Source organism: Lonchura striata, chromosome Z, assembly GCF_050655825.1.
Source record: "Lonchura striata isolate lonStrDom1 chromosome Z, ASM5065582v1, whole genome shotgun sequence".
Lineage (NCBI taxonomy): Eukaryota > Metazoa > Chordata > Aves > Passeriformes > Estrildidae > Lonchura > Lonchura striata.
The window spans coordinates 48,762,264-48,787,920 of NC_140740.1; the positions used below are offsets into that span (position 1 = coordinate 48,762,264).

A 25,657-nucleotide genomic window follows, 5' to 3' on the forward strand; every position below is an offset into this window, starting at 1 on the left:
AGTTTGAGCCTCAAACAGTAAGGACCCTAGGGAACTGCAGAGAGCTGCACCCAGATATTTTGCAAAAATCTTAACAATTTATGTATCTGATGTAATGCTCCTACTTCTCACACTGCTACAATGTATCTCAATAAAAGTATTTTTCCAAACAGTTGCAATTTAACTGTCAGTTCTCTCCTTTTAATCCTTCTTCACCAAGCCAATTATAATTATGGTCCCTTCTGTATGAGCTTTTCTAAGAAGCCCTGACATAACTTCTCTCACATTCATTCTTGACATGTATCTTTGGTTGTTTTCTGCTAACTCACTATCCAGCACTATTCACTTAACTCTACAGCCAGGATTTCTTTCTTTAATACCATTTGTTGATGCTGCACATTCCCATTCAGGACACTGCCACAACCAATGCTGTTTTAAGTACTTATTTATGGTCCTGAGATGGTCAGGGGCCTTCATCAGTTCTTTGATTCGTTGCTATGACCTTGCTTGGAGCAGCACAAATTTAGAACAGGGTGCTCATGATTCCCATACAATAGATGATCAAAATACAGAAACGTTTATATATATTTTTTAAGAAAAAAATATCATTATTAATAATTGATTTTTTGTTAAACTTCTAGTTTATGTAATCCCAGTGAGAAACTCTGAGTCAAACTGACAGGTAGATTGAGAACATGAAGCTGTGGGAAGAATATTCTTACACCTGATCATTACCTGAGAAAAGGTGAAACAGATTTCAAACCATGTGTAGTTCCAGCTCATGTGTAGCTCCACCTTTGCAGTAATGTATTAGTCCTACTGCCGTAACATTACCATGTATCATTCTGCATACTACCACCCTAACAGGATTATCAAAATTTTTACTAACACACTATCCATCTCTTCAGATCCTCACAGGATTTCTTCATTTGATTATGCAACAGAAAATCACACAACCCCTGAATATCATCTATCAATAAAAGCTGGATAATGCTAACACGCACTGGGACTGGGATTTCAAGGACTCCCAAGCACACCAAATGCAAAGCCACGGGACACACCCATAGCCAGCTGTCATAAACAGCATGTCTTAGGGTGCCTATAAACAGGGATGCATCACTGTGGAAACAAAGCAGGAACTAGAAAGAAGACTAAAGCTAAAAGACAGTTAATCAAATCTGTATGTTTAGATGCCTTAGACTAAAAATACAGACTGTTTGCTTGGGCAATAATACTGCTCCCCTACTGGACCATAGTGCTTCAAACAAACGGTAAGAAAAAGGAAAAAATAAAAGAAACACATGCTTTCTTCTGAGAAGGCAATTTCCACAATATTTATTTAAAAAGTAAAAAAGAATATATGGCATTACAGCAAATTCTGGGTAACACAACCATAGACAAGGAGAGCCTCATACTCTATTCACTGATGTCCAGTCTGCATAAATAGATAAATGGGCACCTGCTCAAGCACATGAGGTCAGGGCTCATGACTTGAGCTCACTTTATTATTTGGGGCTTGAACTCACATCTCTCCCTAGAAAAAGAGGAAGAATGTAACAGTAAAACCTTGTGCATATCTAAGAGATTTATTCAAGTACTGTACTGTTGCATCACTTTCATGTTTCACAGGGAGACAGTGTTTATATGGAAACCCATATGACATTTTTCTAAGGGGAGCATGTGACTTTATTAGTGGAATTCTGAAGACTGAGGCTTATACTCCACTCTAAAATTTATAGCTTAATTATTCAGCACCACAGTTGAACAAGACCTCACTTTCCTTTAAGGAGGCTTCTTCCAACAAGGCTGCTTGCTTGTGTTCCTCTCCTTGCCAGCATGCGCTGGAGCAACAGTGATGCTGAGAGCAGAGATGAGGTTTGTGCTCCACCCAAGCACTCTGCACACCAATCAATGTGTCCCTGGCATGAGAAATTTGCAAATGAAGCCTACATTTAGAGTGTCTTGGGCACAAGCATTTCTTGCAGCTCAGCAGCCACCCACCTGCAGCATGAAAGAGCCAGCATGCACCATTTGAGAGTTAAGATGTATAGTTTTCTGTTTAATTTGGACACAAAAATGCTGCACTGCAATTAAACTCATTTCTTTGAGGATGAGACCATGCCTCTGCCTGCCTGCACTGCCTGCACTGTTCAGCTGGTACATGAGCTGATGTGCACTCCAGGCATGCCAAACCACTGCTGCCTTTGCTCCACTCAGACAAGAGGATGCTTATTCCAACAGGACTGAAGTACCACTAGCAACAAACTCCAAACCACCTTTAAAGCCAATTGTGGACCAGAAGTCAGCCCTTTGTTCTAAGAAAAAGTCTGCTGAAATAAAATAAATTAATAGAAAGAAAACAAAAGTAAATTAACAAATTACAGCAGTAGCTGTGATTTACTTAAAAAGGCAGGCAAATTCAGACAGTTAAGGGTATTTGTCAGTGAAGGTTATTTCCTTGCTATGGAAAGAAAACTAACCACAAAGCCAGCTTCTTTGCTATTGTATCTCATCTCATTCTTCAAGCCTTCTTCCTTGTTTTTCTTAATATCCCATTCTTGAACAACTAGTAGATTTACCCATAATCATCTGGCTGGGCAGCCAAAAATTGCTCCATTGTCTCAAGGGTGACCTGAAGCAAAAATCTATTCAGTCCCAGATACAGGGCAGCTGACCTGTGAAATATCAGCTAAAACATGTTAGGCTACAGTGGCAACTGAGATACAAAGGTGTGGAGAAAACCTTCCACCCCACTGCCTGCAAAACCTGCCCATTCTTTGTTTATTGCTTGCAACACTCTCCTTGGTAATCAAAAAAATGGCTGTAAAGCCCCAGTGCCTGCTGCTAACAGGCTGGGCAGAAATTTCCAGCTACAGCCGAAATGAGCTCCTTCCATTAAACACAGAAAGAGGAACTGTAACCTCAGCAGAGTTAGAACCTTACCCACAGGCAGCTCACATCAAGGAGCTCTAACTGCTGCACTCAACCCACTGCCTTACATCCCTGGGCTCTCAGACTCTTCCCAGACTTCCACTGGCATGGCCAAAGCAGGGGCAGGCTGAGCTGAAGACTGCCCTGCTGCAGGAACAGGATGGTCTTCTAGACCAAATTTTCCCCCTGAAAACCTGTGTGGGATTTATTTCTGGCTCTACATTGTATTCACTGATTCCTTTTGCAAACTGCTACTAGCCACTTTATCCCTCTGTGGATTTGGTTCCTGCATTACCTTTTAATGTTGCCCTCAAAGGGCTGCAACTGGTGTATCTAAGGAGCAGAACTGTTTTGTACCAGAACTCAACAATCTACAGAAAAATAATTTTAGAGAAATTTCTCCTTTATGTATGATTTACACATACACTATTCGCCTTAATAATTTAGCTCTAAAGGTCCCCAGGTGACCTATAGAGGTAAAGGATAGAATCAGAGAATACAGTATTGTGCTCCTTCAGTTAAGGTGAAATATCCCATGTCTATATTACATTTCTAACATCAGATAAACATCTATTGCAAAGGATCTCTGGCACATAGCACTGTACTGTGACTGCCTGAATACTGAACTGATCTTAACCACAGAAGATACAGCTGTCATTTATAAAATTAACCTCCCTACTTTTTTAGAATTTCCTGCCTTCTAACAAACTATGTGGCAATTCACATGATGAGTTCTAAAACTATGTCCAGAAATTATACATCTCGTCATAGTGGTGAAACACAAGAGATACTAAAGAAGTTATTATTTTCAGCTGAAAACACACAGACATATACAGAAACTAAAATATGCTTGTTTTAAATAGATTTTTCTAAGAATTCCCATTGGTAGTCTGATAATCTGTTACACAGTTGTAATGAATGCAAACATTTTATGCTGGCATTTAAATTGGAACACTTAGCAGCAAAAAAGCACCACCCCTATCCTTTCATTAGATACTAAGTTTTTGATGTCAGCAGGAAAGAATGTTTTACAAGCAGGAACATCTCAGTTTTCAGGATGACAGTTGCTTATCTAAAAAAATCAGTTGCAGTTGCTAAAAAAAGTTAAATTGGTTTAAATTAATGCTGAGGTAGGACAAACAGGAAGGACTTTTTTGTTTAATGTTTATTCTTGTACAATGTGCAATTGTTTTGGGTTCTGGATTACTAACATTATCACCAAACCACAAAAATCACAGACATATTTCATTTTTTTATTAAAAACTCTCAAGGTCACATCAGTTCTCATGCAAAACTCAGAAAAATCACTGTATCACTTTGGAGATAACTCATGTTCAAACTGAATTTGAACATGCAACACTACATGCTACCATGCTGCACTAGCTGGTGGGCTGGTAAAATCTTGGATGGGGTAAAAAAAACATCTGATGAAAAGGACCATTTGATTTCTGCTTTGCAGCAGATTAGCAAAGATTACCCAGCAGACCACTTGCTTTACAGTCTTAAGGGCTGGATAAACACAAATGATTTATACACAGTCAAAATCGGTGTGTAGCTCAAAAGTATGCTTGGAGCTGGGATTAGTAATCTAAGATCTTTATTCAGTACCAGACAAAAATTAGGCATACAAAACTAGGATTCATAAGAACAGCATCCCACCTCACCCTTGTCAGCAGAAGAGGTAGAGAATGAAGGATGATGTGATCCTCTTATTCTCACACAGGCAGGTAACAACTCCCCACTGCACAAACTGGCAGTAAAGTCCTTACAAAACTCCACAGGGCACCAATCCTTTTAAATTCCCTCCCTCTTTCATCTAAAAGCTCTGGGCCTCCTATTACTGAATTAGCATGAGAGAACTTCAGGGTCCAATCTGCTTTCAGAGAATCTGAATTCCACCTTTCCCCTGCCCTGTCTGCAGGGCATTCTGAGGTGGAGGCACTCCTGGAACTGAAATCCAGGTGTTGGGGGAAAGGTATGACCTGCCAAGACCTGGGGGACCTCTGGGCTGGGAGTAAATAATTTGCTAAGAGAGCCCACCTGAGGCTGTAGTTGCCATGACAAATGATCCTTTTATTAAATACCAGGGTAAATGGGCATATGAACTTGTAAACTTTAATGACATGGAACTAATGCAAACCCTTGGGCTGCTATTAGTCATGCTTCCATTCCAACTAATTTAAAATCTAACTATTTGGTTTTGTTATTTTCTTTTGGATAGTGGATATCTAATGAAAGGTGTTCAGCTGGCTGATTAACCACCCCTTTGCTGGCATCCCTGCAAGGATTCCATTAGCACAGGAAAAGCACAGCAGCTCTCAGCATATATTTGTGTATACCTGTTAGCAGGCAGTAAGGTTCCAGCTGCACACCTGAAACACATCCTCCCACTCTTCAGCAGCAGCATGGTAGTTAATACCTCTGAATCTGAGGATTTGCAGCCACTCCAAGAAGCTAAAGACTCACTCTCATAGTTCCTTGCATCTATATTGACTGTCTAATCCCTGAGATCCTCCTTAGTTTTGTGCTCTAAGGTATTTTGTAGTCTGTAGGCTGGATGCATTGTGCACGTGCATTTCCCATCAAATGTAAATGTTCTGCTCAGTGAATGTCACCTTGTTCCCAGCCACGGAGCAAAAGGCATCCTCACCTACCCTCCCCTCCCATTGTTCCATGCCCTTTTCTCATGCCCCTCTTATTCATTTGCTCTGGGACAGAGACACTCCTTGTCTTTTCAATACACTTTGATATATTCGCTCTTTTTAGAATGGGCTAGACCTTCTTTTTGTCCCAGACTTCTCTTCCTAATGAAAAAAAGTATCTGCTAAAGAGGGAAGGAAAGTTTTGAGCATCCTCCTGCAGGTTCCTATGCCTCTTGAATGCACGAGAAGACTGCTGCCTCTATTCACACAGCCCATTCTCATAGGATGACTACATTACCCCCTCTGGATTAGCAAAATTGATAAATATCCCCTGAAAAAATAATAAAAAAATCAGAGCTGGCACATTGTACACTGACCTTTTCTTACAGCCCAATGGAGTGGAGCACACCCAAGTCCTGCTGCTTATCTTGTCTCTGCCAACATTCATACACCAGGGTGACCAGACTCATCCACAGGACTGGCCTGCCCTTCTCTTAAAACATTTTCTTCCCTCTGAAGAATAAGCCTTTCCTAGGGCTAGGTTCATCTTAGCCTCTGAGCACTCAGCCATAACAAATGAATGTGCTGGCACAACATGAGATCTCAGACGTGAGGTGTTAATGACTGCCACTTACACTGTTTTTTTAGAAGACTTGTCATTTGAGAATATCACAGTTACACCCTGACCTGCTGTCATTCAGAATCACCTACACCATACCAATACCCCAGATGAATGCAAAAAAGCTTTCCTGGACCACCTCAGTGTAGAGACAATTCCTCTGCCCTGGTGCACTTGAACAAGGAATTCACATTTCTTGCCTTGCAGAACTGTTCTTCCTTTACATCCCTAAAGAAAACAAAGCACGGCTCCCTCTCCACACCTCCTGCCACCCTCATAATCAAACCCTCCAATTAAACTGCTTGGCTCAGATAGAATTCAAAGACTGGACTCTTAACCCAATCTGTGTGACCACACTGTGAAGGTATCAGCACAGGTAAGGTGAACCCTCCACAGCACCCAAGGTGCTGAGGCTGGAGCATCACATCAGCCATCTACCAAGTGCAAAACAGTTTCCAGCTGCCTGCCCAGGACCCTGCTGCTGGCTGCAACACCATCCTGACATTGAACAGACGCACATAAACCTCCTCCTCATGCTTTATTCAGGCTGAATATTCTTCAAGTAAATAAGGAAACTTCCAATTCAGTGATATTTTCATGCGATACCCAGAAAACAAGACTCACAGAAAAAGGAGGTGACTGCCAAGAAGTCGGTTAAGCAAAGGTATTTCATTTTTCAAGTGACATTTTATACAAAATCAGAGTCTACCTTTTCTCATTCAAACATCTCAGAGCCCACCCTGAAGACCATTCTATACCAATGTCAAAAGTCCTACAGATTTATATTGAAACAATATCTCAATGGGACAAATTAGCTTTTGGTTTACTTGCAATGCAAACAGCATGGAGAAGCACTAAAACCAGAAAAAGGCTATGAATTTTGCAGGAGGATATATTTTTCACACTTGACTAGTGGAAAATAAGGTATATTTCTAGCAAGTACTTCAAAGAGCTCCTTACCCATAAATTTCTGAATGCCTGTTTAGCAAAGTGGAATGTGAATATCTGTGAAATCCAAGTTAGAAACACAGGACTATGGAAAATATACAACATAACCATGAAGATCAACTCTAAACTTTTACATTCCCAAGAAGTTCAGATGTTACTATTTCCAGATATACACACAGTTTTACACTATCTCCTCCATGGTTTAAGACAGCTTCAAAAATATGCTTGGATAGGCTAGAAAAACTAAACAAATCCACTGGAAGAGAGAAGAATAATTTCTTTCTTTTATGTCATCGGTTACTTTCTATTACACTGTAGTTTTGCCTAAGACCCTGCCGTGGATGACACTGGCCTTTCATACACTGAGAAAGCATTAAATTAAGGGGGGGGAAAAAAAGTGCTGTATTCACCAAATTTAGCAGTCCACAGGTGAATACTCCTCTTAGAGAAAATAAAAACACTCATTAATTCCAAGGAGTGAAGGGTTGGTCATGAAAATCCTAAATATGTTTTACTAATAGAATTCATCTTGTTAATAAGCTGGCATGTGAAACCATTTTTTCCGGCTGCTGAAAGCAGCTTGTGGTTTGCTTTTATTCTTTCGAACACAATTAGCAAAGCACTCCAGCAGCTGAATAGAACCATTCATTTGAACAAATTATTCCCTGGCAGGGTTTGGAGGTTCTTCCCCCTGCCTGCCCCTTAAATCTCCTTGAAACTCTCTCCCATCCTTGGGCAGTCAGATGACACAAAAGACTGCCTGACATTAATATCGCCTGCCTGAAAAAAGACAAGTGAGAAGAACATTGCTGAATAAGTTACATTTTTCAGCATCATAGCTACAAGACTGAATTGCTCACTTCTTCCAGCTTTATCTTAGCTGGTGTGCAATCTTAATTAAAAGGCTGACGTAAGAAATACACACAAGGAAGAGTCTGGCACGGATGTTATGGATGAGATGATAAAGTTTACGAGCACAGCTACCTCCCATGAAGCTTTTGTAGTTAACTGTTGGAGCTAAAAAGGTTGCTCTTGAGTGCACCATTTCTCCTTTCAGAGGGCTGAAAATGTTAAATAAAACAGAGTTCCCCTTTCTAATAGGGACTAGCATCTTGCTGATCTAATTAATCTACATAGCTCATTCTTTTACTGAGATAACTTTACTGGCAAATCAGGCTCCAGTTCCCTTCTCCCAATGCTCATTTTCAGGGTGAAAAAGGTTGTGGGTAGGAAAAAAACCCACGCATCCACCTTGTGAACAATGCTGTCATGTAGTTAACACAGCAGAAATATTTGTTTAATTAGTTACATTTTCAGCTTTTAAATGAGAAGAAAAAACAAGCCATGGGTGGTCTGTAACCTCAGAAGAGCAAATATTCCTGGCTGTAAAATCATCTGAGCTCAGAATACTGGGTTGGACATAAAAAAAGCATTTATTGAATCCTAGGCCTGAGTCAGGAACAGAAGGTCCATTAAGAACTTTGAAACTGCACCCTACCACCAGTTCATTAAGTGTTCAGTATTATTTAATAAAAATGGCTTATGCATATACTTCAACTGAAACACTGTTTATTCATAAACATTTTTAACTACAGTATGTGTTGGGAATTATTCACACACCCCTTTAGAGACATTTTTAAATTCTTCCTTCAAGTAATTGCATGCAATTCCCACTGCTGTCTGACTCAACTAGGCTACAGGTCTACAAGCAGAGCTTGCCCTGTATTTTGCAATTAAACCAAGGATGTTAGTTGGTTTACAGAGAACAGGATTCCCTGCTGTTAATATCTGGCTAATGCATTAATATTACACAACTAAGAAAACTGCCATCATTTGTATAAAAGCATTAAAGCAATTCTACTGCATGCCTAAAACCCAAATTTGATTAGATTTTTGAAAACATTCCTCCTCTTTTTCTTATTTTATCAGCAAAGTTGATCTTCAGGTAAGCACAGAATAAAACTACAGGATGTTTCTTGAAAAAACATGAGACACTTGAATGCTGAAATGATGGCTGAGCAGATTTATCGCTTCAGCCCACAGTTCTTTGGGTTATATTAACATGACAGTAAGTCACTTTCACATTCAGACTGGTAAACAAGCAACTAACATTTTGACATTGCAGACAGGGAACGTCACCATTGCCCCATGCTGTGCAACCCAAGTATTTCTAAGATGCTTTCTCAGAACCTCTCTGACACTCTTATTTTCAATACTGTCTAATTAAAATGTGCTTAAGGAAGCTTCTTACTTCACAAGAGAGATTCCTGAAGAAATTGTCTTTTCCACACTTTCCTGCTCCTTCATAGGGAGGAAGGTGCTTCCTTCTTCCCCATTTCAAAAGCATAACACCCATGCAGAAACAACAGAAACTTCTGAGCTGGGAAAGACGTATCCAAAACACATTTCTCTTTTCTGTGTGATCTCACAGCTGGAGATGAAGACAGCCAACACTCTTTGACCTTGCTCCTCCAAGGGCTGTATGTGTTCTGCATCTGGCAGTGGAACAGCTGCTGCTTAGGACTTTGCCCTTTCTGTCTCTCTTATCTTTCCTTCTGTCATCTGCTTATTTTCCATTTTTATTATATTCATTTTTGGTAGATAATAATGCCTTTAGGATTAGTGCTGGCAAGAGGCCAGGACAAAATGGCAGCACTAATGACTTTTGTTTGAGTTAGAATGACTGTGAGGTTATTTAGACCATGGGCCTGGGGCCCCCATTTTCCCATGACATTGGAAAAATCCACACAGAAAAGCAGATACACTGAATGCTTCAAATCCAAACCTCCCTAAGTGTCTCCTCTAGGGACACAGCTTGCAGAAAATAATGAGGACTATATTTCAACACCCAGGGATATGACATGAGATGGGCTGTACTACTGATTCTCTTCTTACATAGTTTTTGTCTTCAGGAGCAGAATCCAGCAAAATCTTTCTCTGCTGCTTCCCACCCACTCAGCTCAAGGACTTTCCCTTCCCCATCTTCCCCTGGAGGACACAACTTTGCCTAATGTGTACCGAGGACACTTTTTTCCCATGTTGCCAAAGAAAGCACACTTAATGTGTACCCACTACCCAGAAACTTTTCAGAGGGGAAGGAATTGGCCTTCAGTCTGACTTTTTATTTTTTCCCCATTGGGTTTTCAGAATTTTTTTTTCCTTAATCCTGAAGGCTGCCCCAAAATGTTTCTCCTCTGAACAGGGCAGCAGGACAATCAGTTAAGGAATATGATGCATCTCTTTTCCACTGTCCAAAGTGGAGAAATGTATAATTCATCACAAACAATGCAAAGCAAACCATAAAGTTAAAGTTCACACACTGTTAATTAAGGAACACAGCTATGACTTTTTTTTTTCTATAATCAACCAGAAACTAACTCTCAGAGACATTTAATTTTACCATTGTTAGAAGGCTGTAAAAAAGCAGTAGGGGAGGCTCTGCTGAGGTATACTTTAGTTAAGCATCCATCTAATACCAGGATACTCTGCATTTGAAACCAAGCCTCCTTCCCTCATAGCTACGAACCAAAGCTCCCCTACAGAGAGCTCCAGATCCTGATGGCTGCCTGTGAGCTCAGGGCTGATCTTTCAGATGGCAGGAATCAGTGGTACGTGTACACAGGTCACAAGATGTTCTCTGTGTCCCTGCAAGAAAGATTGTAAAGCAAGAAGAAAGCCAAGCAGGAAAGGAAGAACAGGAAGAGGACTAGGAGAAGCAGCAGCAACAGGAAGAGGCCTATGCAACTTGCCTGGCCCTAGCAAGGCTCAAGGTTTTGTGTGAAGGAATGCTTGGAACAAGGTGAAGGACCTTGGATCACAGGTAGAAATGGGACACAGGGAGAGGCAGCCCTCAGAGCCAGGCAGAAGAAGGTGTCAAGGATGAGATGATAGGGAGCCAGCCCCTGTTGCTCATCCAGGACAGCCAGGGGCACTGACAGCACACACAGCAGCCATGCAGTGAGGAATGACAACAGAGGACTTCTGGCAGTGGGTGTGCAGTTGTGAGGGAATCTCCCCGGCAAACACATTAGCCTGCAAAATCTCCCCCATGCTGTCACAGGGGAATTTGCTCTCCCCTAGATCCAATTCTGGCTGACAAGAACTGGTTGAATTACCCAGCCCAAATCAGCACTGCCCAGGGTTTGCAGTGGGTCCCCACCCTAATGAACAGAAAAGCATCCTCTTGCTTACCTCCAAACTGCCCACAGACAGTAGCCTGAACTCTCAGCTTTTCTTATCTGGGGAGATGTCACACTGCCCAGACTAAAAAAAAGCCACAATACTGCAGATGAATGGATCTTAAGCATTTAAAAGCATGTTTCTCACCAACCACAACCAAAGACACATAGCAGGTTTCCAAAGGACAAAGTCTGCTAAGTGAAATCTGCAAAAGGACACATGGACAGAAAAAGGAACACCAGCATAAATTAAAGTCCCATGGCCTTCTTCAGAACTCATTTAGCAGATTCTTCAGAGAGCTGCACATTGAAACTGTGAAGTGGGGTTTCTCCACTAACCCAAGACAAAACATGCCAAAAAAAAAGGCTAAGACTAGACTTTGAAAGTATCACAGGAATAATATAAACCACTGTTGTGATTCAAATGTAACACTTCAGGTAAAATATTTAAATTAAATACATTCAAGTTCTAAGAAGCACAGATTTTCTAAAGGTAGCCAAAATTATACAATAAACTGCCAGGAAAGGTTATTCATACTTTAATATAACATTCAAGCACAAGCTGATGAACTAAAGATGGACACAATGCTTAAAGCAAAGGGATGAGATGAAAGCCTATGTGAAAGCAGGAAAATGAAGGGTTTGGGTTGCTTTCTTGAGTCTCAGGCTCTCATTTCCTGCAGCTAAGGACTGACCAATTTCTCTTCAAGCCTCTTTTCTTTATATTTGGAAAGCTGACATTGCACCATGGAGCAGGCTACCTGGGAAGTACTTGTATCAGCATGCAGAAATCCCTGCAGGTACATGCCATACATTTTTGCTTCCACAGATGACTTTTCTATCAAAATACCTAATGAACTAGCTTAGCAATAGCTTAGCACTAGCTCAAAAGCAATTTTCAAAGGCATTTTTATCTTACATTTTGAGAGGCTAAAAAAAGGTATAGTTCCCCATGTCCACTTCTGGAAGACACTGGCATTCCCCAAGGCTTAAAGAAACTTCCAAGGCCTTTTGATATTCCAGACAGTTCCAAATAAAAACAGCAACTACTTAAATATTCTTTTTGAGAAATAATACCACTTTTGTCACTCACATGAAGAATTACCTCCTGGTATGCAATACAGATAGTGTAACTTTCTGAGATTGGATTCTAAAAAAAACATTTCATTATTGGGAGAAAACAAAAAAGAAGGCTGTACTTCTTCCCCTGTTAAGAAGACTTATTGCTGGTGGATTGAGAGACACCTGCCTTTGCCCAACCCTTCTACTGATGAACTAGGAGATGAGCACAGGACAATTGGTCATGGATGGTGGTGCACAGATATAGTGCATCAAGCCTATCCTTGTAGTTTGCAGTATCCACCAAAAAGAAAAATTATACGTGCAGCAGCATACTTTTGCAACTGAGCCTAGGTGATTGTGTCCTGATAAGGTTTCACTGGCACTTCTCTTTAACTAGAAGCATGCTTTTGAAGATGCTATGATCTGAAGACTGTCATCAAGTACTTACATAGTCATCTTCATGAAGACCTTGCTTCTGAACAGAACTTTTCACCTCCAGAGAAAACTTCTCAAACTCAGGCTTCACAGTCCTCAGCAGAGTGACAGTCTGGAGGTATGAGTATGCTTTCTTGGCTTCAAGGTCATGTTTGTCTCCTCTTCTCCAAGAGCCATTTCCTAAAGAGGGAAACAAGCATATTTCCAAACTAAGTACCATTTTGGGATTCCTTTTTGCACCCAGAAGTCCCCTTTGCTGATCAATGGAGAAGTCCCCTTTGCTGATCAATGGCCCTCTTCAAAGTGTGCAGGAAACCAGGCAGTGAGGAATAACTAAGAAAGTAAATGTGCAAACCAAAGGACAACATTATTTCCACACTGTGTTTGCTTATGTTAAAAGGGTGGAATAAATCCTAAGTGTGATCTTGGAGCCAAACACAAATGTCAGATCTCAAATGCAGAGATATTTAAGTTAGAAGAACTGAGGGAGAATTCATGTGCAAAGTTTTTGTTACACATCACTCCTCTTGGACAATCAGAAAAGCACCAGTAAAGTCAAGAGCACAGACATCACCCTGAATGGGAGGCAGATGGTGCAGCTCTCCTACTGTGGTCAAGGAAAAACCATGTGAGCCATGGCTGCCAGACCAGCCCTGCTTTTAATGGGAAAGGAATACATAAAAATAAAATGGAATCCTGCGCCTACGCTGTATTTACATGTATTTTGTGTCACAGCAAGGGAACAATTTAACTCAGACCACCAGTAAAGAAACCACATTTTTAAAAAGCAGGATAGCTGATTGGTTGTTTATTAGGAAAGAAGTCTTTCTTACAAACATACCTGGCCTTAGCAGGACCCGAGATCCTGATCCAAAACCTCAGGAGGTCAGTGGAAAGGTTCATGTTGTGCTGGAGCGGGTTTTGTGCTATTTGATGTAAATGATAACTAAAAAAGGCTAGAGGGAACAGTGGTAGCCCTAAGCAGTGAGCCTTTAAATGTTTAAAAGTAATTAAAAGCTAGACAGACTTTATTTTTTGAACAACAACAACAAACCCCATTATGGTTAAATGAGCTGAAACAAAACTAATGCTAAATTCCCAAGGTGACTTGGAGGCACATAGGAACCTGAAATCAGAGAGAATGTGGTTATTTTGATTGGGTTGAGGACCACAGTATCATTGGACAAAGAGAAGCAAGTTGCAGAGATGTTAAGGGAGATGAGGTACAGGTAAAAAAAAATCCATGGGGGTTGGTTTGGTTGTTTTTTTTTCCCTGCACAGTGCTCCCCAGCTGCATCACACAGCTGCAGGAACAAATTCTTGGACCTGAAGCAGGTAAATAGAGCTTGAATTTTGTCCTCCCAGCACTGCTGCTGGGACACAACTGGCTAGATCTGCTCTGCTTCCTCAGAGAGCACAAGGGAAGGAGTAAAGGTCCTGCACTTCTCTGGGGGATAAGCCCTTTCTCCTGCAGTTGTGGGTCCAGGGCATCTCCTGTCAGTCCCCACACAAGGCAGGAGACACTGGAGCACCTTTTCCACATCTCTTGTCCACCCTAGGAAAGCCTTATTTACCACATCCCAGATCACCTAGGACTACAATCTTTACACACAGCAGAAACCTTGCTATTTGTTAAAAGTGATTTTTTTTTTTTTTCTTTTTAGGAAGGAGCTCAATTATATGTGCCTTGGTTGAGGGATTTATTTCTCAATACAAGGTCAAAATCACTTACACAGAACCATATTCATCACACCCAATGGAGATACTGGGTAGCAACTAACATCCCACTGTCTGGTTTGGCCATTCTTCCCTGCAGTGCCTGCACCTGACCTCTTCCTTTGCTTTCAAGGAGAAGGAAATGCACATCTGGCAGTTGTAAGCAAGCACATCTTACTACCTTCCCCAAAAGAGAGTACAAGCCTTGCAGAAGCCACAAAGCTGAACAGCTTCTGCCCCAGCTGGGCACCTGCATTTTGGAGGAGCTGGATCAAGGAGTACAGCAGAGACTACAGCGCAGAGGGCTTTGCTATAGCTTTGCATTTGCAAATGGAAATGGCTAGAATGCATGAAATTACAGACATAAAAAAAGAAATAAAAAAAAATATGGTAGTGCTAGTAGAATGTAACTTTCTGTCCTAGACACCATACATGTTTCCTCTTTAAATCCCAACACCGGGACTGGGGAAGGTTCACTTGCATAACAGCGTTCCTAGAATAATTTACATATCTAAATTCCTTCATGGATTATTTTGTGGGAGATTGTCTTGTTACAATACTTGTGTATAATTATTGCATGTCTTGGCATTTAATAAGCCTGGTTTTCTGAAAAATTAGAAATATTCAGAACAGAGGGCAAGAACAAACTGCAATAAAGTCATCTGAACACAAAGACAGTGCCAATTGCCCAATCACACCCACTCTTAGGTTTTATGAAATACAAAACTTAATATCTCCAGGCACTGGTAACAAGGATTTTTGGGGGAATTTCTTTATCCTTGTGTTTGCTTTTCACATGTAATGACCATCTGCACAAAAGTCAATTTCTGATGCACAGTCATTTCACACTACATAGGAAACACATCCACAAGCATAAAAATTGGTTTAAAACAAATGTCAGGAAATGCCACATTCTAACTACACTGCATCAGAAACCAGACATTTTTCATTAATCCCTCATAAAAGCTACAAGAAGACTGGACTACCTGTGATGCAAAGGAGGATGGTAATGAGGCTCCTACATTGGCTTTGATCATGATCTACAACTTCATGTTTTAACTATTTGAGTGATTTCCTTCTTACCTGGCAAAATTTGGCATTCTTTAGCTAATCTTGATATATGTAGCGGTATCTGTACATATCTAGAGCTCTGAATTTATACAGTTACATACCTTCATTATACAGTGTGACACACAGTCCTGTTAACTGTGAAATAATTTCAGCAGTAGTAGATGAGTAACAGAAAGCTTATGCAAAATAAATTCCAGTTAACAGATTAATTTTTAAAAAATAACCTTTTTAAAATCCAGTTGTTTCTGTTAGTCAGCCTTTGCAGCTTTAAGAAAGTAAACCCCAACACTTTGCCTTTTTTCTCAACTTCTGCTTGGTTTTTAACTTGAAATGAATTTGTTATTGTAGTGGATTAGTTAAAGCAGTCTGCACAGAGGAAATTATTTTCTCTACATTTGCAAAAGAATCTGCTCCTTTTAAGAGCCACGTTATACTTCAACAAAACCTGCTTTGGCTTCAGCCATCTGATATATGATCTCAGCAAACACATAGTTCCAATATTACTTTGAATTTAGGTGAGACAGCTGCACCAGCTGACAGCAGATATAGTCCCTGCCATGCATTGATGTAACATACAGTTACAATTATATTTTGGCATACAGGTATATTTCAAAAAGAAAATACATTTCATTTACATTTTGAAGTTATGCTATAGTTTGACAAAAATGACTTCTTTTACTTATGGGTGTAAACAGCCACTTTTATTCACTCTGCTCTAGAAAATTTGGACTGCCTCTGTCCCATCCAGTGCTTTTCCTTTATCATAGCATGGCTGAATATTTTTGCAGACAGAGCCTGTGATCAAAAGATAAATAAATTAAATGTGTAGATGTCCCAGCACAGAGGTGATTTCTGGAGACCCAAACCTTGCAGCTGCCCACAATGGTTGGTAATTACTCCTTGCAGCCATCTACTCAGGTCACCAGGCTGCCAGGAATGCCCCCACCCTAAGAGCTGGTAGTCACAAGGCTGGGGATGGAGCAAATCACCTATATCTGAGCACACACACTCCAGAATGGGGTACCCATACCATAACCAATGTCTCTGGTGCTACTTCCCCAAAAAGTAATTGCTGTAGCATATTTAGCATCTTGTTACCCACCCAGTAGCAACTATACACAAGGTTTGTTTTATTTCCTGCAAAATCATAGTCCAAGTGGAAGATAACTGCAACAACAGGGAGAGTCAGTACTGCATGTTTTGAGGCTAACAAATCTAAAAATACTACCAAGCTTACAAAAGACTTTGCAACACACTCGGGCAAGAAAAACATTACCATATGATGAACTGTTGAAGAGTTCAATATTGAAGAAAGCATAGTCCCCGTTGGTCATTCCTTGCCGATGAGCAGCCAACATGATGTTCCTGATAGTGTCGCTGCTGGCACACATGATTACAACTGGAAGAAAATGAGTAATATAGATAAGAAGCAGCTCAAGAACTTTAGAGAATAGCCTGTGAAGCAAGAATGCTGCCAGAGCCAGTGACCCCAGCTGTCCTCACAGTTTTGCAACAAACATGAAAACAAAGCTGTTTTCCCAAAGAGCTGACAAGACAGGTAGTGAACACAGAAAGGCTTCCACTTTCCTTGTCTCCTCTGAAGCTAATTAGAGCCTCTGTGTAATCTGGGTTTTTATCCCTGCAGAATGTCATAAGTTCTGGCTCCAAATTTCTTTAGCTACATGCATTTGTAGACTCAGACTACAATCACAAGCTTCTGTTGTTATTTCTAAGCAGACATAAGACAAAGATGGAGATACCATGACCTTACTATTTCAATTTCCATTCTATTAAACAGTTTGATGTAGACTGTACTTACCGACACCTCAGCTACCTAATATTTAGGTGCCTGTCCTAGATTTTGCTGCCTCTCTGCACTTACAGGAGAGCAGCACTTATGCAGCAGGGACAGTGGTATGAATCTTTCCAGAACATGACTTCCTCTCCAGAGACCATGCAATAAGCCTAGGCAACAACACATGATGGGATGCCTAATGTTAATAAATGGAAAAACCAAGGATCATTTTATAATCATGAAGATTAAAAGCAGGTACAAACACCGCAGAGCCCCACTCATCATGGGCCAATAGCTAAGCAGAGGCTCTGCTGCTATGATGAGACCCACAGGTGTGCCCTGTGTGGGCACTATGGCCCCCACTGTGATGACTGTGGTTGCTAGGTCTCTTCCCAGAGCTGATGGGCAGGAGGACTACTGCCCTTGCTATTCCTTCCTTCTGCAAAAGGAAAGGACAATCCCAACCGGTGAGGTCTTCAACATTGGAAAGTGAACTCCCATATACAGCAAATTATACTACAAGCTTTTACATTGGTTTACAAGGCTACAGGTATGAATATCCTGATATCAGAGGGAGAAGCAAAGTATTTTATCAGTGTGTGCTTCAAGACTGTATCCTACAGCAGAGGCATAAGAGATCCTGTCAGAACGGTGATTCAAAATCAACTGCACGCATGTTTCCAAGAACGCCGTCACGCATGGCAGGACTCAAAAGCTACAATAATGTACGCAAATATTTTCAACCCAACAATAAAAATGAATCAAAACCACATTTGGCTCTTCTGGGTGGAAGTGTTTTCTATTATAAGAAATGAAAATGCCAAACAGGCCAAATCTTTTCGCACACAATGAATCTTCTCCCATCGCCTTTCTGGTTGGATGCCATCACAGGCATAAACCTCCAGATGTGCCGCTGGGGTGAGTCATATTCAGTACAACCCCACACTTCAGGAGAATTATACCATGCATAGCTCTGTCCTACAGATTATGGCAGAGTAATATAATAATTTCCAGTGCAACAGAGCAAGACATATTTCATGACCATTGTGAAATATATTATCATGAAGGAAAATGAACAAGAAAAAAAATTTCTTACAATAAAATTTGGACCAAATATTTTCCAGATGCACATCAGGAATTAATTTGTCTCACTGTTCTTAATTTCAGTATAGGTGAGAGATTTCCTTTTGAAATATTTCCTCTCTGCCCTCCCAATTCTTCCTTGACTCTGCCTTTGTAATGCACTTCTATCATAAAAGTGTAATCCATAGATGGAATCAAAGGGATTCCCACAACACCAATAAAAGACATTGAGCAAAAGGAATAAAAGAAAAAGAGTGTGTGGGGAACTACTTTAACATACATTAAATCGTATTTTGTAAGCCTCTAAAGGAATGTAAGAGAAGTAATATTAACTGTTTGGAAGAGGTTTCTAACCCAGCAGGACATATTTCAAGATTCTGAAGCAAATAAGCTATGGATATGTTTCTCACAATCTTTCAAAAAAAAATATAAATTATATATTTAATCTGCATCTGTACCTTACCATTGTACCAAATGTGTATGTGCACACCCATACAAAATGTTCTCTCTCCGCCATAATACACACAGAACACAGTAATTCTAATACTAACATGCTGAATTTATTGACTAGGATTGATTCATCCTGAAAACACTTTGGAGTTTCATTCCAGTTTAAAGGAATAAGCATTCCCTTTGCTACACACATCCCTTGGAACTGTGTGCTTATACATAAAGCATAGGCCCACATATATGAACCGTACAGTAAACCTGAGCCTTCAACATGGACTCTGCAGCAGGCTTACCTGAGCCTATAAGGAAGCCTGAACTACTAATAAAACTAATTGTAGACAAGTACTTGATTTTAATGATCACATTTTCATCATTAATTTTTGTGGCTCCAAGACTTCAGCCATTTCACATGGCTCAGGGACTGAACTCGCAGTCCCTGGCACACAGGGGTGAATGGCTGAGTGTGCCTCTTCCTCTCAGGCATCAGAGAGGCCAGTGAAAACCCCCAGCCAGCAGCAACCTAACCTCTGGGGCCAACCTCTGTCCTGCTTCCCACAGGACAGCTGGTGGGGCAGTTTCTTCCCAGCTCTGGGAGAGTCTCAAGGAAGAATTCTGTATCTGCTCAAAAGCCTACTCCTAGTCAGGGAGCTCAGTGAAGGCTGACCAGTCAGGTGGGAACCAAACGGCAGCAGTTTTTGAAAGCTAGAGAAGGTGAGGTCACAGCAGGTGTGACACAGGACTCATTAAAAACTGGAAACCAACCAAGCAAAAATATTTCTAGAAAGTGCTCTGGACAGTGTGCTGCTGCCCACAAGTCCTGCTGGGGGGATCTCCAGTGAGTCCTGAGAACAAATAAAGACTTCTACTGATCTTCAGACCTCATCTGGTGCACCCTCCACGTGGTGTAGAACTCTTAAAATATTGTGGTAACCTGAAACATGCCATGAGCAGCAGGGCCAAAGGAATCTGCCAGGTGAGTCCTGCAGTCAGTCTTTAAAGTCAAAAAGGCACAAGTGGAAGGTGGAGGGCCCCACTTGAGTGGCAGGAGTCAGAGAACAAATACAGAGGTGAGATGGAAGGAGGGACCCCACAATGAGGAGAAAGAAGAGGGCTGCTTCTGTTCAGTCAGTTGCAAGTTGAAGAATTGTGAAAGATCAAATGTCTCAGCTCAACAAAGCAATTCAGATCAGGCTGAAAGCAAGCTCTCCTCCCTGACTGTCAGCATGGTGTGAAGAGTGGGGCTGGGGTGAACACTTGTCTTTTCCTGATGTAAGCATGCTGTAATGCTCTCAGCATCAGGAAAGCCACACACACATTTGACAAGCATCTTTCCCCGCACTGTGGTTTCCTCCAGTACTAACACATTTATTTCTCTCCATTCATTATATTTCCCCAAATGATACTTAAAAGGAAAGCTCTATTTAAAGCATGTACTTCAGTGAATAGGGAATTAAAAGCCCTATGCTGTCAGACCTCAGTTATCTCACACAGTCCGGCATGTTAATTATTTCACAGCAGCGTAACATCAGCAGCGCAAGGCTGCTCCATCCACAGCCTACAGCACCACAATACCAGTTCTGCCTGCCACACACAGCATAATATTTATCTGTCCAATTCTGGTGCTATTTTAATACTCTACAACAAGATATGTAAGAATTGTACAAAGAGCTTTGTACATCCATGGCTTTCTTGGAAAATACCTAAGAACTTTAACTTCACCCTACAGTTCACTTCTGGATTACGTATTTTCTTTTTGCATGACTTACTGAGGAAGCCTATGGCTTCTGCAGTAAGTCATGCAAAACCCTCAAACAGAAAAAGTGTTTCTGATAAGCTCATATAGCCACACACTGCTAGGCAAGATCTCACTTTAAAGAACATCTAACTACAAAACTGCATGTTCCAAAGCACTTTGCTTTGCTGTTCCATGATGCAAAGTCAGTTCATCCAGCCCAGACATGACTGTCTCAGATGTTTACAAGCCATTTATCTCCACAGTGTCTTCCTATCACTTGGTGACAATATCATGGCATGCACTCAGGTGTTTCACATGCACACATCCCCTGAAATTGCCATTTCCCCTAAATGAATCTGTTATTTGAGTTACTCGACGAGGTTCCCAGTGGCAGAAGTCATGAAAAGATCTCCCGCTGCAAGGCACAGTGGGGTGAGAGGAAAACATCTTTGTTTAGTCCCTGAACTTATACAGTATCACTGCAAAAATCTCAGAGAGTAAGCAACAGATTTGCTGCCCTGCAGACGTGGATAATTTGGGTAAACCAGACCGCCAGCAGCAAGATGTTTTCTTACCATGCCACAAAGCCCTCCAAAGGTGGTCCCCGAGGGCAAAGCGCTCTCTACACCGTGGGGAGGCAAACTCTAGCTCTGTGGGCAGAGCTTTCACTCAGGGCTGCTGTTCCCATCCGTCGGAGTATGCCTGGCCCGGGGCTGCCGTCGCAGCACTGCAGTGAGTTTCCCCACGGGCGGGGACGAGCCGTGACTCTTCCCCGTCCGCAGGTCCTTCCCTCCGCGGGATTCCCACCGCCCCGGCCGCCACGGAGGAGCCCTGCCCGGCACTCCGCCGCCACTCACCCCTCTCTCCCGTCTGGAGGGCGCGGACGACGTCGTCGATGTCGAGGTGCCGGCTGGTCTCGTCGAAGCTGTGCACGGCCATGTGGAAAGCCTCCTCCTGGAAGACCACATGGACGCCCTCCATGGCGAAGTAGCAGCTGCGCTCGGGGTTGCTGTCGCTGTAGAGGAGCGTGGCCCGGTTCCACTGGTGGTGGCGGAAAAGGGCCAGCAGCATCTCTCCCATCTTGGCGTAGGCGGGCGCGACGCGGGTGAGGTGCGAGTACTCGCCGCCCTTGGCGCCGAAGCCGGCGGCCAGCGCGCCCGCCGACAGCATCGGCACGTCCCAGTGCGCGGCCAGCCGCGCCACCGGCGCCGCCGCGTACTCGCACACGGGCCCCAGCAGCAGGTCGGGGCGGCGGCGCTGCAGGGCCACCATGTCCACCAGGCTGAACAGGGCGCGGTTGCCGCACGCCGAGTCCTCGTAGGTGAGCTGGAAGGCGTAGCCGGGCGGCAGACCCGCGCCGCTCTCCCGCAGGCTCCGCACCGCGTACTCGATGGCCGGCCGCACCCGCCCCAGCGAGAAGAGGTAGGCGTCGTCCTGCGGTAGCAGCACCAGCACCCGTATCAGCTTCTCCTCCTCCTCCTCGCCCGCGGGGCCGCTGCCCAGCGCCGCCCGCGCCGCCAGCACGCAGCAGAGGCTGCCGAGCAGCCAGGGCGGCATCGCGCCCGCCCCCCCGGAGACGCCCGAGCTCCGGCAAACTTTTCGTCCCCCCCTTCCCCGCCCGCCTCGAAATTGTTCGGTCGTGCTTTATTTCTCAGGTGTTTGGCGGATTCACAACCTGCCCCTCCCCACCCCGCTGGCGGACGGACGGAGCATCTCGGCTCTGCTTTTCTCGTTCTCTTATAGATGGACGACTACTACTATGATCACTTTCCCCCCCACGCCGGATCCCCCCGCGGGGCTGCCGGGCTGCGCCCTCCCCGCTTAAGTAGCGCGGGAGCGGCGGCGGCGTCTCCGCACGCCCGGCGCGGCGCGGCCGGGTTTGTGCGCAGGGAGGAGCCGGCCCTCTCCCTCCCGCCCGCCCCCTCCCTGCGGCCCCCCCGCCCCGCACACCTCCGCGGGCCCGCGGGAGGTGTCCTTATCGCGTACATCGAACACTGATGTGTGTGTTTCGCCTACCTTCCCGCTCGGCTGCTGCCCTCCCTTGCCAAGCGAGTCCCCGCAATCGGGCCCGTGCGAGCAATTGCACTTCCATTTTTTCCTTAAATACTTTTTGTGGGTTGTTCCAGCCTGCTTAAGCTGTCCTCTGCTGCATAAGAAAGGCTTTTGAGGCACCCCGAGGGCTCAGGGATTCAGTGCTCGGCAGGGCTGTGGGATTTCGGGAAGGAGGGCTTGCAGCATCAGCACCAGGGGATGCAGGCAGCAGCCGGGCGGGCGCTGTGGCTGAGCACAAGCAGGGCCGTCCTGCTCCCGTCTCCTCAACCCGGAAAGGTGCCCATGCACAGCATAAGCCTGCGGGGAAGCTGACAGTGGATCTGTGGCCCCTACCTGTGTCCCTTTGGAATCTTTCTGAGTCCCCCGTGACAAGAAGGTCTGGATGCCGGGCTTTGTCATTTCCCACTACCTTGAGAGACACAGTGTCACACCCCAAGCAACAGAGGTTAACCCCAGTGAAGGAGAGGTCTGAGATTATTTTACTGGGGAAAAAAAGAACCTTTGGAACTACTGAGACAACATTTCCTAGACTTAAGATCATCCCTGTTCAATTCTACTCACTGGCCTTAAACTGCTATGCTTCAGATTTTGTTAGCCTTTTCTGGCATAAAGTGATGTGAAATATGCAAGATGTTTGTTTTGTGAAAGAGGCTTTGGAACACCTGATGCTTTTTGACTGCAACTCCTAAAGGATGGCACCCTGGAGCATTTTGTGTCCTGCAGCAGCACACATCCTGAAAGCCAGCGCAGGGCTGCCCAGTTTGATTTTTTATGGTTTCTAGAGAGTGCCAGGTTTGTGTTCGAAAGGGGAGAGAAATGCTCCTGGCTTTACAGAAGGGGTTTGTTTAGTTCAGCACAGAGGTCGTTGTCAGGGCAGTATGTGTAAACTTAACTTTTGTTTTTGCCTTTGCTGTGCAGGCTGTGAATGGGAAACCTGTGCTCCTGTGGTGACCATCTGCTCACCTTTAAGATGCCTCAATTAAAAAAAAAGAAAGCTCAAAGCACTTGTGCAATTACAACCAAGAAGTGGAATGAAAACAGCAGATAACATGATGTACAGAAATAATCATCAACATTTATCTAACAAGGTTCGGAAAAATAAAGAAGCTCAGAAATTTAAAGATGGGTAGTGTCTCAGAAATATGCCTCTCATAGTTTTATTTGATTACTGAATCAAACTTCAGAGTGTTCTTGAAGATTACATAAACAGCCACCCTGGTGAAGCTGGTTTTGTGTGTTCCTGTGCTGTAAGTTATGTCAGGCATTTTTTGTTGGAAATGACTCTGTATAACATAGAGGAGATTAAGCAGAATGTTACAATATACAACACACCAGCCATCTTTACCACAAAGCTAGCAAAAACATTTTCTTAAGACACATTTTGAAATGCTGACCTTTGTAGTGATTACTTTATGGTGACCCAACACATGTGTTTACAGCACCAAAATCTGGTAGGATCTCTCATGATTTCCTTCTTCCTTCAGCAGAATATATTTTACATGTGAGCTCTATACTCTCCTAGCTGTCTTATTTCAACATAAGCTGTGTAAACACAACAGAAGAGATAGTAACCCCATAAATGACAGGGCTGCTGCCCCTTTACACGGGCTGCTCCTTGTGAGGTAAAGTACTGTTGGGAATGAATAAGAGTGGGAGAAATAGGGCCAGCATGAGGCAAAACAAGAAACACAAGGCATCTAGCCAGTACTGTGTAGCAGTAGTAGTGTCAGAGTCCAATTTCAGTGTTTTCATAATAACATTTGGCCCATAGTATGTGGTTCTTACTCACCTGAGTAACTGCATTCACTGTTATGGGAGTCAGTGTCTCTGTGGGCCTAGAGTGCTATAAACATTTCTCTTCCCTTTTGCCCTAAGTGTTTTTGTAAAAAAGAAGCCCAGCCTGTGATGGACTTATTTTTTCTGAGCCAAGAAGTTATGCATGAGAATTTACTTGTTAATCCCAATTCAAAATGTCACTTACTACACCATCATCAGTTCACTTACAGTATTTTCCATAGCTATAAATTCAACATTTCTCCACAGACTGTTTTTTTTCAGCTACATAAATGCTTTTTAATAGGAACAAATCTGCAGTTGCAGATCTGTAGCAGGCAGAATGCCCACTGACTGCAGTGAGAACAGATATTTCAGAATAGCCCATTAAGGACTAAAGTAATTTCGGACACAGGCCATTTTCTCCCCAGAAATAACTCAAATACAAGTCAAGAATCACTTGACTCACTCCAGCCAGCATTAGCAACAGCCTGAGCTGCCTGATGCCAATTCAGATTTTTTTTTCACAGATGGGTTTGCTGAAAACACAGTCCCACCTACAGGCTGAAAAGATGAAACGCCTGTGCAAATATACCCTGCCTAGATTATTCAGACTTGCAAACTCTTCCCCTGTTTTTCAAGCAATCTTGAATTATCTTCTTATTTTAAGGAATCTGTACTCCTTTGGAATATACCGAAAAGATTTCTAAATGTATCATGATGCATCTTGTGTCTCTTTTTGTGTTCTGTGACCTTACCTTCATATACTTCTGTTATGTATAAAAATCAGCATGGTTTTGAGGTGAAAATACTACAGTATGAAAACCCAAGATGAGCCAATCTGATGCTAGAAAAACAGATGGAAATGTGATTTTTTCCCCCTTGTAAGTTACACCAACTTCTCTGGAGATACAAGAACCCAAGGTCACAAAAGTGCGCACAAAAATTGAAGTACATGTATACAGATATATATATATATATATATATATATATATATATATATATATATATATATATATATATATATATATATATATATACACACACACATACATAATAATAACACTTTGCTGCTGTTGCTATCTGAACAGCTTCCACTTCACAGCAGAAAGTAAAGGCAGGCAGGTAGATGTCATTTTTATATTATTAATGAGATGATAAGGTGAAAAAGACTGGCCCTCACTCTTT

At 42.7% G+C, this 25,657-nt stretch overlaps 1 protein-coding gene across 2 annotated transcripts in view; it reads right to left on the minus strand.

Moving 5' to 3' along the window:
• NPR3 (natriuretic peptide receptor 3) overlaps positions 1 to 23,843 on the minus strand; it is a 45,563-nt gene extending 21,720 nt beyond the window's left edge. For both annotated transcript variants that reach the window (XM_085568089.1, XM_021554666.4), the window contains exons 1-3: positions 21,502 to 23,843; positions 16,858 to 16,980; positions 12,808 to 12,974 (exon numbers count right to left, since the gene is read on the minus strand). In XM_085568089.1, coding sequence (XP_085424215.1) covers positions 12,808 to 12,974; positions 16,858 to 16,980; positions 21,502 to 22,201 — 990 coding nt within the window. In that variant the 5' untranslated portion in view covers positions 22,202 to 23,843. The remainder of the gene's footprint in view (positions 1 to 12,807; positions 12,975 to 16,857; positions 16,981 to 21,501) is intronic.
• Positions 23,844 to 25,657: the final 1,814 nt, after the last annotated feature.